Genomic DNA, 13,324 nt, shown 5'->3' on the forward strand with positions numbered 1-13,324 from the left:
TCCCATCTTTAAATAAAACTTTTCATTAGAGTATTTATTATGCTTGTGCACTTATTGCAGAATTCTGACTTCATAAAAATGCAAATACTAAAACCACAACATATTTACATTTACCAAACTATTTTCATAAAACAATGCATAAAATGGTCAGTTTTCAAATAAGTAAGCATATTTTCAAAACCGTTTTAACTAAAATATTTATTATTCTAGATTTTACTGATAGAAAGTAATAGATATTTATTTTTTAAGCAGGTGCAGTATGAAGTATTTTATAAAGGAAGCAGTTGAGGTTTTGTTTAAATACGGCAAAACGTTTAGAACAAAGTAGTTACCATCTTCTGCAGGTCAACTGTGCTTATCCGTCCTGCCTCCTTCTTCATCTGGTCCACACCCTTTTGTGCCAGATTGAGGTAGGCCTGTAGGTGATGTCTCATCATGGCGAGTCGGAGCACACACATCAGTATAATAAGCCATAACCTCAACGTATCAAATGTCTCCTCACTCATCCTGGTATTAATAGGAAGGCGGATATAAGGGAGGAGAAACAAAAAGAAAACTAGTTTTTTTTTTTTTCTGGTTCGAAAAAACATCATAAAGCTCCATCTGGATAGTAAGTAGAGATGCTGAGAGAGAAAGAAATGACGAGGGGAGGAAAAAGAGACACAAACAGCTCAGAGGAAAAAGCAAGAGAGGGTGAAATTGAGGTATAAAAAGGTGAAAAGGGGGTAGTGTAACATGAAATTAAACTTAATCAGGTTTGACCTTGATGTGTATAACAGACTATGTCAAAGGCAGAAGAAAGTTAGATAGGAGACAGACTTCAAACAACAAGTAGAAGACATGTTAGAATTAACGATGAGAGATAAGATAAAAAACAAAACTGTTTTGTCAATAATATATTTGCTTTTGGTTTCATTCAACTGTATGAAGACAACGTCTGCATTGTTGTCACTTCATTGAGGGACTAAACTCAACATTCTCCTGCTTCTCATTAAAAACCTCTAATCTGTATGGAAACATTAAACTGTATCGTATAAGATCATATACCGGTAGATCTACAGTACTCAGAAGCTGACTTGCAGCAGAGAGACCAGAAACTGGTGAATGAAACTGTATTAAATCTCTTAAACTCGTCTTATCGTGCAAATGTAAAGCACCTCTAATTCATTAGAATCTCTGCTGCTAAGATATTACAGTCAGCAGTCATTCTGTAATAGAAAGTTACAAGTTTCTACGTTGACAGTTCATATGAAAGTTACTGCAATATTAGGCAAAGTTGCATAACATTACAAATTAATCAGAAGTCAACATTTACACAATTTCTAATGTAGATTTTATTTTTGGAAATGTATTTTTGCCGATAAGAGAACTAAATATGATTTTTACAGTATTTAAAAGAAAAAAAGCAGTATATAGTATTGTATGGTAAGGACATGATACTTTTACTTACAAAGGCACACTCTCCTTCCCAAGAGTGGGATTCAGTATGTAGTCCTTGGTAATAGGCTTTACCCACAGCAGGACCATAATGAGAGGGGAAAGGAAGTTGATATAAAGCAAAGTTCTGTGAAACAATTAAGAAGCAGAGACATCTGGTAAACAGTGCTGCAAAGCTTTATCATTCTGACCTAGTGCATTGTTGAAAAGCTGACCTGGAGTCTTTCATTTTAACCCTAATGTCCTGCTTTAGAAATCTAACCTTCCCCTGTTACAATCATGATAAACAAACTCTATCTCAATTATAACTGAGCTGAGGAGGAGGATGATGGAGATCTACAAATAAACAGTGTTAGTGCACAATGGCTTTGACAGTGGATCAGTGAGTAACGCTGCTGAAAGATTGTTAGTTCGATTCCACCTTCCCCTGGTCACATGTCGATGTGCCCTAAGGCAAGGCACATTGCTTACTGACCTGCAGATCGGTGTATGAATATGTGCGCATTAGTGAATGTGTTTGGGTGAATTTGACTATAGTAAAAAGTGAACTTCAGTGGAGGACGAGAAAAGCACTGTTATAAATAAAATCATTTACCACTGAAAATGGGAATGTTTTGTTTGCTTTAGCGATGCCAAATTCAGGAAAAAAATAACATGGAAAAAAAAACAGAATAACCAAAACAAGAATCACTAGAACAGCATAAGCTCACAGTCTTTAATCTTCTTGCTTTCTGTGCCATCCACCACAGAGTTAAAGTGGGTCAATTCACCAGTGAAGCCTTCTAAATTTTACAGTGGCAAATTTAGACTTTTACTTGTTTGTTATATTTTCAGTGTTTCACTTTTTTGCTGTCCAATCTCCATAGCAGTACTAATTCAGTTACTCAAATTTAGAAAAACAAAATTTTGCACAAGTTACTTAACTTCAAATCTATTCTGCTCTCCTGAAATCTCCATGGCGACAGACAGAGGTACACATAGAACTCTCATTTTAATAAGGGTGTCCACACCTCTTTTGCACCCGTTATCTGTTTTGCAAACATCAAACATGCCCACAGATTCCACATGCAATAACTTCACAAGCAATTTAGCGTTCCTTATTTGGAATCTTAGTATTTCAGCCCCAAGGGTAATATGAAACTTACTGCAGAAAAAACAAGATGAAACCAAAAACTCACTGTGTAAATTTTGCCGTGGTTAGATTAAGTGCATCTAGGTGCATCTGGGCCAATCGTAGGCCAGGAAACGTAAGAAAGGCTCCAATCAGAGAGCAGAGAAGGGCCAGGATCAGCTTGAAGGTGAGTTTAGATATGGGGCCCCTGTGAGAAATAAAAGGATGTAGTTTAAAAATTCTCATCCAAATGCCCTAAATGTAACCAAAAAGCAAAACTCTATGATGACATGATTAGATACAAGTTGCACACAGGCAAAACTGCTGAGGGTGTGGGGTTCCTCATTAGTATTCATTAATACTTTGCAATTTATGTTAAAAGACAGCAAGCAGATCTAAACCATTCCTAAGCATGATTAGGTCCAAAAACACTACATTTCAAGGTTGCAACTTACAATTATTTTGCTTACAATCTGTCGATTATTTTTCCTATTAAACAATTAAGAATCGGATTGCGAAAGGTTCTTTAAACGAGGTGGAACTCAAACTTTTCCACTTGAGGAGTTCTAGATAGAGCATATTGACAGATGAACAACTTTTTTAATCTTGAATGCAAAATGTTTACATATGTTTTTATAATTCTGGGATAATTACTGCACTAAGTGGGTTCCTCTGTCAGCTAAAGGAATGTTTTACAGTCTCAATACTCAAGCTAACGATTTATCGATTACTAAAATAGCTTATGATCATTTCAATAATCAGTTAATCACGAATATTTCGAATAATTGTTTCAGCCCTACTACGTTGACATTTGCTAATATAAAATGTTTGAAATATACAAAAAGAAAAAAAACAGCCTGCTAATAATTATAAAAATGTATAGAGTAAAAACAAAAAGTCTCATGCAGTGTTGAGACCATTTTATGTAAAAGGCTTTGTTTTAAAAAAAAAAATAAAAAATAAAAAAAAGCTTTAAAAGTAGACAGTGAAGGAGCAAAATGTGAACTCATATGTATAGTACAATACAGTATAACACTCATAAGATATGTTAGCTTTTAATTTAATAATAATGTTTCTGATTGTTGGCTAAAGAACATTTGGAGAAGACCATTTAAAACAATCTTCACACATCAGTGTTTCAGTACCACGGACAGAGACCATGGACATCAGTTAAAAAAATAAAACAGCAGCTTAAACTCAACTATTAGCACAATTGTTATACGTTTTAAATCCTCTAATATCAATCTCATTAATGGACCTGTAATTTATGTTATTTTGGAGTTGTCTATTCATTGACATTTTGGAAATTATGTTTATTTTAATGTTAATGTTTTCAATTGTATGTTCAGCACTTTGAGGACCTTTGTTATTTTAAAAGTGCTTTAGAAATACAGGCTATGAGTAATGTTAATATAACATTGAGTATTCCAAGTAAGTTGAAAAGCCTAAAACAAGCTCAATATGAATGTAATATTGTTGGATTAGTTAGATGAAGATTAGAGCATGTATTTAAACAATCATGGTCATTTTAGGCGTTAATGTCAGAGCTAAACAAATGATGCGAAGATATTTTTTTTTTTTTATAAAAAGTGGCAAAGATGAATAATTTTCCACTATGTTAGAACCCCCTTCAACTACAACTATATGCACAAAAACATAAGTACTTACTGTGAATCTAAGCCCTGATGCTCTAGAAACTGTTGAGCACTGTCAGAAAAATTTGCAAAACCTGAGAGTGAAGAAAGATTAAACAGTGACTCGCCATAAGAAGTGAAAAAAGGCTGTCTACTCTTTAAAGTAATTTTTTAGAAAAACTTTTGATGCACCGACCTGTCTCCAGACCAAACTCCAGATAGTTTTCGGTGACAATGAGAATAATCATTGCTTTGACAAAAAAAAAGAAAGCAAAGGTTATGCAGAGGGAGCGTTCGCCTCCTTCCTCTAGCTTGAAGTAGTGGGCCGTGAGGGATGAAAGGATTTTACTAGAGAAAAAAAGCTGTCAAGGAAATACACCGAAACATAAACTAAATATATTTGTTTTTTAAAACTTTTTCACTAATTAAAACTGAAAAACATGAAGGGATCTGTATATGGAACCTCCTAACTCAAATGGTTTAAAATCACCTGTTGTTGCAGCTGCAAGTCTTTTGGGATAGCTCCCATTTTCCTCTCTAGATCCAGGTTTATAAGACTAGATAGTCAGTATATGTAAACAACTATTGCCAAATTTAGCCACAAATGCCTTCTAGTCATTTCATCTGCATGCACACAAACTGGAAAGTCCTAATCTTCTCTATACAGTAGACTACAGCAGTTTAACCCTCCCTATTGGTGGTCTACAATGTAAAAATAAATAATAGATTTTAGCAAGACATCTAATGGATGGATTTCCGATTAAAATTAAGAATGAGAAGGGAGTGGATGATGAAAGGATACATGACAAAGGCGAGTACAAGTAGGCACCAGACCACGCTGATGTTCATCTCCCCTGAGGGCTGGGCCACACTGTAGTAAAGCTCTGTAATCAGATACACTGCTGTAGCTGCTACTGTGAAATCCACCAGCCACTGGAACTCAGGAAAGTAGTACAATGCTAAGGGAGAAAAGAAGAAATTAAAATTACTATACTATTTAAGTGTTAATGCAATACAACGTAAAAACATAAATAAACTTTGTCTGAAATTCTCTGGGTTGGAGAAGTTTGAAAACATACCTAATGTGTCGACTTCTGTTATGCATTTTGTCTCCAGTTGCAGGTCTATGTCCTTTGGAACCGTTAGCGGTTTATTGTCTATGTGACCATTGTACTTCCTAGTACATGAGGATAGCACCAAGAAAATCAGTGTTAACATTAAAATACAAAGAAACATAGACAATCTCAAAGCTGTGTAAAAACACGAGGAGTAAAACTGGTTTTACCACACAAAATGAAGACAATAATTCAATATCAACATGTATCATAATAAAACTTTATTAAAACTGTGATATGACATTTCAGGTGTTTCATTATACATTACAGCAAATGCTTACCGAATTTGTCCATTACATTCTGAGTTTTCTGTAGAGTCTATTGAGGAACAGCACTTTCTTTTTGGAAGTTCTTCATAAATGCCATTTGTAAGCCGTTTTTTAAAATGCTTTCTAATAACAGTCCACACTGTATTAATATTTAATGTGCATGTATTTTTAAAATTAAACATCCTGTACCTTTTACCTGTACCTTGCTGAACGGAAGAGCCCCCTCATATGTTGCTCAAAATGTACGATACTTAGATCGACCAAATCTGAACTAAAAAGAACAAAATTACCTTGAACATTTTCTAACATACATTTTGCGATTCCTGTAACTTGACACCTTGCTCTTATGAACCTTATTAGGACTGAAATTAACGATTTATTTGCAAATCGATTAATCTGTCCATAATTTTTTCGATTAACTGGTTAATAATCAGATGGCCAAAGGTTCTTTAAAGAAGTTTTTTTTTACAAAATTAAACCAGGTGAAACCAAAACGTTTCCATTTGAGGAGTTCTGGATATAGCATATTGGTAGACAAAAAACATTCTTTTTTTTTAATCTTAAATGCAAAATGTTTACATTTTCACAATTTTGATATCGTTACTGCTCTATGTATGTTGCTCTGTACACTAAATGCATATTTTAGAGTGTCTATAGTCCAGTTAACGATTAATCGATTACGGAATAAGTTAACAATTATTTCAATAATCAATTAATCATGATGAATCTGATTAATTGTTTCAGCCCTATACCTAATAAAATGTAATATAATGAGCTAAAAGTTCCATTACACCCTTCAATCATTAGCCTCAGTGCTGCTAAGGTGGGTGTCACAGGGTTTAGAAGTTACTTTTAGAATCAGGAACATTATAATCAAAGTAGGCTAGAGATTTTTCAACTTTGTATTCATTATTACTTTTTCTCTCCCATCTCCAAATTCAGAAGCCTGAGGATTATAGTAATCTTGAATGAGCCTATGGCAAAAAAAAAAGTTGAGTAGTCCTTCGTGACAAATACCAGAGGCCTCTTTCATGTTAACAGAGGGAGGTCAACACTAACAGGTGGAGAATAGAGAAAAACTGCGTACATCCTGGACTCAGAAATACAATGCCACCGTAAGACGCTAGCGCCAAACATGCCCTTGACATATTTCATCTATGAGACACCTCACAGGAAAAAAAAAAGGATTAGCTCCACCCCTGACTGAGGGAGTCACTCTGGTAACAAAGAAAATGGAGTTGATTGAAAAGAGCTGAAAAGGATAGTGGTCCATCTTTTTTCTTTAAGGAATTATTGAACATGTGGTGCTGGAGAGACTTGACCTGCCTCTGACAGGGTCAGAGAAAGGACTACAAAAAAACATCTCTAGTTCAGATATACCATGTGGTATGGTAAGGATTAACGTCAAGATACCTTATTCAGATTCACTCTGCCAGGGTAGGTGGGTGTGGGGTGCAAAGCAGAAACAGCTAGTAAACTAAACAGATGGTATAACCTTTTTTTGGCATCAATGAAACCTTTTCAGAGATGAAAAATAATTTAAGACGAAAACAATGTTTAGGAATAAAAGTCTCTCTATTTTAAAAATATATTGCTTTTATAGGAACTGCAGCATTCTACACCATTACCTTTCAGAATAGCAGCCCAAATAAAAAAGTATCCCACCTGTCTTTCCGTTTTTGTCCCTTTTGTTTACCAGCCAGGTTCCTCAACTCATCTTCCGTGGGATGTTGATACCACCGCAGACTGCAGAAAAATAAAAGGAAAAAGATGTTTTGTCAAACAGTGAAATACAGCCGCAAAGAGTCAAAAGCTACAAAACAAAGCAGATGTTTTTGTGGATATAATACATGTTTACAACAGATTAAAGCAAAATGTATCCAACTATGTGATCACTGAGCAGAAAGTAGATTAAATTTGTTCTGAAATAAATTTGGATTTAGAAATACTGCATTAAAATGAATCAAACTACCACTGTGTGTTTATTAACCCTGCTTTTTATGAGAAGTACATTTCACCCATTGTTTGTTACTTTTAAATCCATCACTATCAGAAATATTTAAGTTTCACTGAAAACTATGATTTATAATATAAATCATACATTTTACAATTTCACTTAAAAAAAAAAGTACTCAGTGCATAATGACAACAGCTTAGTAACTGTGACACAGTCGATACATACATATAACACAGTCACTGCACATTGAAAGCTTCCTAGAGAAAACTTACACTTATTTCTTTCTGATTAAAAAATAAATAAATAAATCAAAAACACACTGATCCTCATAGTTTAGAGCCAAGATATTCTTCCAGTTTCCAAGGCAAAAGATTTATACTTTTTTAGGCAATAATTTCCAGAGTTCTATTTGAATTTTGGAATTTGGCATGTAAATGTGGAACTTGCAACACCTACAGTAGAATTAATGAGTGGCATTGATGGATGCATAAACGGGCATATTGATGGATGGACAGATAGGTAGAAAAGAACAGCAATATGGATGAACAGATTGATTGATGAACCAATGGATGAATCCGTAGAAGGATGGATGCAGAAATGAGTAAACGGTAGACAAATGGATACATGGGAATCTAAGTTTCAGAAAAATAACTGAAAACACATAAAGACCTCCATAGTGGGTAATTACATGCATGTCATTCACACCACGTTTTGGAGAGTCCACCTTACATTACCTTTAATGCAATAATTACACAAAGTGAGCTGTGTTCAAACATGTTGCAGCATATGCAGGTTTAAATGAGGCCTACTGGACGAAGAGGTTACAAAGAATACAATTTCAGTTCTTTCAGGAAATTCATTAGGAGTTACAGTAAATAACTCATATAGTGGCCCATGATTCAGTATCCAAGGAAAGGGTCATTTAAATACTTCTTAGAATGTTGGAGTACTTCTGAGAAAATCTACTTTAAAATCTAAAATAACTTGGGCTTAAACTGGACTGAAAAAGTCTACAACATTAGTCTCAGATGCATCACTGCTCCAACGAAGCGGACTCAAACTAATGGCTCGTTAACAAGGCCTTTGCCAAACTGAAGATGCTGAAAAGGTAACCAGTCATTTGAATTGACTGTGTAGGAGTGGATGCATCTAAAATTTGCCGGACAGTAGGTCTTGAGGACCAGGGTTGGAGACCTTCTCTACACTAATCAAAAATACAATTGATCCAATCAACCAAATAAATATCTTTTTTTCAAAAACAAAAGTGATTATTCTGTATATTGAAACCTATACCTAAAAGTATTTTTCTTTTCTTGCATAACCTTTCATGTTCTTTTTATAGTATTCTGTTTTAGCAGTCTTAGATGACTATACCATGATACACTATGCAATATGGATCTAATAAACATTAGTATACCATCAAGTTTGATTTAAACAATGTACAATAGACATTTACCACCAAGCTGTTACAACGTACAGCAATAACCACCTTCATCAGCACCAACCATCAATCTGTGCTTTTAGAGAAACACAACAACCAATATATAGTAAGCAGCTCTAGTGGCGTTATTTTCATCAATTCAAATTTGAAGACGGGAGAAGGAGGAGAATGGAGGTGTGGTTATGGCTGCTGAATAGGGGGCATCCTGGCATGTCAGATTTATAGACAGAGTTGGAAGTATGTATTTATTACTCACCTATCAGCAGTTATTGTCTATAACATCAATTGTATGGTTTCTCAATTGATATATGTGGTTCAGTAAAGAACAAAATAAAGAAAAGAAAAATACAGACACACACACAAATTGCATGCAATGATTCATAGAAAATTAATACCTGGGATGGCAAGAACATTTCTATTGACCAATAAGTAGTCACAATGTGAGCCAGTATCATTTTCATCTCTCTCTCTTTGGTCTATCGTCTCTCTTCTGCGTCCAGAAAATCACACAGCTTTTAACAACCATAAAGTATCCAAAATAACAAATAAACAAACATATTCCTTTGTTTTATTTTAAAATAGAATGAGGCTCTACATATCAATCTTTGTTAAAGGCACACTATGCAACATTTTTCAGTTAATTAATGTGTTCCATAACGTTTTGGATGATTAAATGAGTCATTTCAGGTTGAACAAAGGTATTCTCGGCCACCCTGGTGGTCTGTGGGGGAAATACCGCACTTGCAATTGCAGGAGCCCTCGGCCCGCACCAACAGGCTCAGAAGTCTCGCGAGAGTCGGTCTTGCTTTATGGCGAGAACTGCTACACGCCCCCAGTTAAAAGCATGCTCGTTGCTAGCACAGTGGCGATCTTTGTGCAGTTATCATGGCGGAACCAGCGTGAAAACAGCGAAAGCCCATGTCGGAGCAGGCAAGAAAGAGGAAAAGGGCTCCGGACAGAGAGAGGAGTCGTACACGGGTGAACATCGGGCAAGCTTTTTCCGAATGGCGAGAGCTAAAATAAAAAGAAGGCTGCAAGGCTGACGCGGACTTAGCGTTTCTGCTGATGCGATTGTAAGTAACATTGGAATGGTTTCTCTCTCTCTGTGTGCATGTTCATACTTTCACTGTGTTAGCCATTCGTTGCGTTCGCCTGTCTGCTAAGCTCAAAATAACCGCGCCTGGCTTGAAGGAGAAACCAGGAGAACAGCTGTGCATATTTACGACAGTGCACTTTTACTTTCGCCCTCTGGAGGGAGCCTCGCTGGAAAATCAACACCGGTTGCATAGTATACCTTTAATAGAGTAAACAAAGAATACTTCAGTTTATATTTAACTTGAATACTTTGGAATTCTTTAGGCAAATTTCAGGACTCGTACATCTCTAAAGCAAGAATCCTCTTAGGGAAATCGGGTCTAATTTTTGTTTGTCTTTGCTCAAAATTATGAGCCTCCTTATGAAAGCTATACTGTGTCACCCAAACAAAGAAGAAATAAATACAATGACTGGGTGTATAAATATTCCAATTTTTGTGTTGATGACACTTATCCCACCAGAACGGTGAAATGCTTCCCCAATAATAAACCCTGGATAACCAGTTATCTGAAGGAAAGGCTAAATAAGAAAAAAAGAACCTTCAGGATGGGGGGATGGGGAGCTATTCAAGAGTACACAGAAGCAACTTATAGTCAAGATAAGTGAATGAAATGTGGTATATGAGAAACTCAGGTAGAACCATATCAGAGCTGTGTGGTCAGCTGGGGGGAGCAAGTAAAGCCTGGCGGCCTGCAAGGCTTATAACATAGTGGGGGAAACAACCCTCCTATCTTTTTCTCATGCTAAAATATATATATTCTTTCATTTAGTTATGAACTGGTTATCGGCTTTATTGTATATGAAATTCAGTTATACCTATTGGTATAACTGAATTTTATAATTGTATATGGTATAAGCATTCTTTATATATAAATCTCATCAGAAAGGATTCAGATACCCAAGTAGTGTGTAGTAGCTGATGCCGTGTCATACAATCAGAATTTCATACCGCCTCCTAATCAAGACTTGACTTCTAAATTGTATTTTTCCAAAAATGGGATTCAAAACTTATCAAAAAACCTCAATATGTACAGGAAAGTGCAGCTTGAATCCTGATGAAGTAAAGGAAGCATGGCTCCACTCGCTTTCAATTTCACTCTCCATTATTACAAGGTTTACTTCCTGGCTCACTCACAAGTTTGTCAGTTTGTTAGAAAACTAAATTCACACAACTGTAAAAGCTGTGCCAGCACTCAACTAGGAGCTGTACGTCGCTCATCAATGGAGATGCCGGGTTTGCGAAATTGGCCAAGCAAGACAGAAAGTCAGGCAGAAAGGAACAATTGCAGGTCCCTTTAGCATTCAAATGGCACTATAGGGAAAGCTCAGGGAACAGAGGTAACTCAAGTAACAGTATTTATTCTGTTCGGTGAGTTGTAAAAAAACTTTAACACTAAACATGTAAAATTGTTAGGAATTTAAATATTCGTGAGTGCTATATCAACCAGCATTGCGTAAGCCTGTCAGTATTACCATTTGATTTGCTATAATGCCCATTACTCTTCAGAGTATGAGTTGAAACCATTGTTTTTAATAGTTAATGTTTTTTAAATAACAGATCAGTGTAGAGATGAAACAATTATTTGGATTCATTGAGATTAATCGATTATTGAAATATCTGTCAACTAATTTGGAAATGTATAAATCTTAAACTAGACTATAGAGACTAATACATGCCATTAACCGAAAGAGCATCCTACTAAGAAAGGTAATCATGCAAAAACTGTGAAATATATAAAAACACTTTACATTTAAGATGACAAACATTTTCTTGTGAATATGCTCAATCCAAAACTCCTCAACAGGCATAGTTAAATTCAACTTGGTTTAAAGTCAGTTTTAATTATCCTTTAAGTTAGCTTTTGCAATCTGCTAACTAATTGATTAAATAAAAACAATAGGGTAGATCAATTAACAAAATAATCATAGTTGCAGCCCTAGCTCATTGCTTGTCATAGTGTCAATAAGAGCAAGAAGGTTTGCTTTCAGTAAACATACTACCATGTGTTCAATAACCAAAGTATCTGTGCTTCTTCCTGCAGGATTTAAAGCATAGTTGTACGTTGGTAAATACATATTTTTGAAATATTTCATGAAAGAAGTAAGATTATTGTTATCTGAAAACATAGCTTGCCATGCATATAAACTGATAATAATGCACATATAATAAAATTTAATAGATGTTGCTCAATTTCTTCATAAAGGGGAAAACGGGACACGTTAGCCATGGTGTCTGTTGTTCCTTTTCAACATGTATCACTTTTAAATGTGTCAAACTTTAACAGAGATCAGCTACATTTTTAATCAAATCATTCAGGTGTAAGGAATGATCTTATATTACCTGCCACTGCACAGTAGCCATCTTGCGAAGGAGTAATGAGGTAAAATTTTCTGAATAACACTGGCCATTACCATGGTAACCACCAGCTGCACGCCAAACAAAGCCTGTGAGAAAAAAAGGAAAAGTATATAAAGTTATTGATAGACACTACAAACATTGGAAATAAAAACTGTCTTTAAAAAAAAAAGATATTTACTGTAAATACTTTTTAACTTATTCAATGTTCTATTATTTTTATGGATACTTTCATGTATTGTAAAATTACAACCCAAAAACTAGAACAGAAAAAAAAGACAGAACAATGTTCATTCATTCGGTTTTTCCTCCCCAATAATTATCAAATAGAGTAACTTTAAGAATAAAGTAGGAGCCTTCAGTAAAATGTCATTTCATCATTCTGGCATCAGTAATAATTGAAATGGTAATGGATGACATTTTACTGATATTTTCAACCTGACATTGTAGAAAAACAAAAAAAAAAAGCAAAGGGAAGGGAAAGTATAAACAAGAAAAAAATAGTTGGTGGTGATTACTTGACAAGCCTGGTATGATAAAAACTGTATTTCTTTTAATGAGTAATAAAGCACAGTTAGGTTGTTATTTTTCCAAACCTGTTTATATAGCACCAACTCGAAATAACATTTTTAAAGTTTGGTCGTTATGATATAAATTTGACATCCAAAATGAAATTTAAAAAAGGCATCAGAAAGACTGCCAAGTTTGTCCACAAGATCCCTGAACAAACTTCTTACAATTATTTTGCAATTTTGACAAAAATCCTCTAACACACCATTTTGTCAATATTTAGTTGAAGCCTTTCAGTAGCTGTTATGTAGGATGGTGGTCAGAAGACCCTGTGTACAGCAGCGTGGCTTCTGTTAGGGCAGCTGTGGCTACTATCTAGCTTGCCACCATCAGTGTGAG

The 13,324-nt window shown here is 35.1% G+C and overlaps 1 protein-coding gene across 1 annotated transcript in view; it reads right to left on the bottom strand.

Annotated features, from left to right (window-relative positions):
- Positions 1 to 211: 211 nt before the first annotated feature.
- tmem161b (transmembrane protein 161B) overlaps positions 212 to 13,324 on the bottom strand; it is a 21,558-nt gene continuing 8,445 nt past the window's right edge. Inside the window, exons 2-10 of the mRNA XM_015374448.1 lie at positions 12,401 to 12,504; positions 7,232 to 7,312; positions 5,262 to 5,359; positions 4,985 to 5,141; positions 4,379 to 4,530; positions 4,217 to 4,277; positions 2,616 to 2,756; positions 1,451 to 1,564; positions 212 to 507 (exon numbers count right to left, since the gene is read on the bottom strand). Of these exons, the coding sequence (XP_015229934.1) occupies positions 315 to 507; positions 1,451 to 1,564; positions 2,616 to 2,756; positions 4,217 to 4,277; positions 4,379 to 4,530; positions 4,985 to 5,141; positions 5,262 to 5,359; positions 7,232 to 7,312; positions 12,401 to 12,504 (1,101 nt within the window). The 3' untranslated portion in view covers positions 212 to 314. The remainder of the gene's footprint in view (positions 508 to 1,450; positions 1,565 to 2,615; positions 2,757 to 4,216; positions 4,278 to 4,378; positions 4,531 to 4,984; positions 5,142 to 5,261; positions 5,360 to 7,231; positions 7,313 to 12,400; positions 12,505 to 13,324) is intronic.

This window comes from Cyprinodon variegatus, unplaced genomic scaffold (genome assembly GCF_000732505.1).
Source record: "Cyprinodon variegatus isolate N-32 unplaced genomic scaffold, C_variegatus-1.0 Scaffold103, whole genome shotgun sequence".
Lineage (NCBI taxonomy): Eukaryota > Metazoa > Chordata > Actinopteri > Cyprinodontiformes > Cyprinodontidae > Cyprinodon > Cyprinodon variegatus.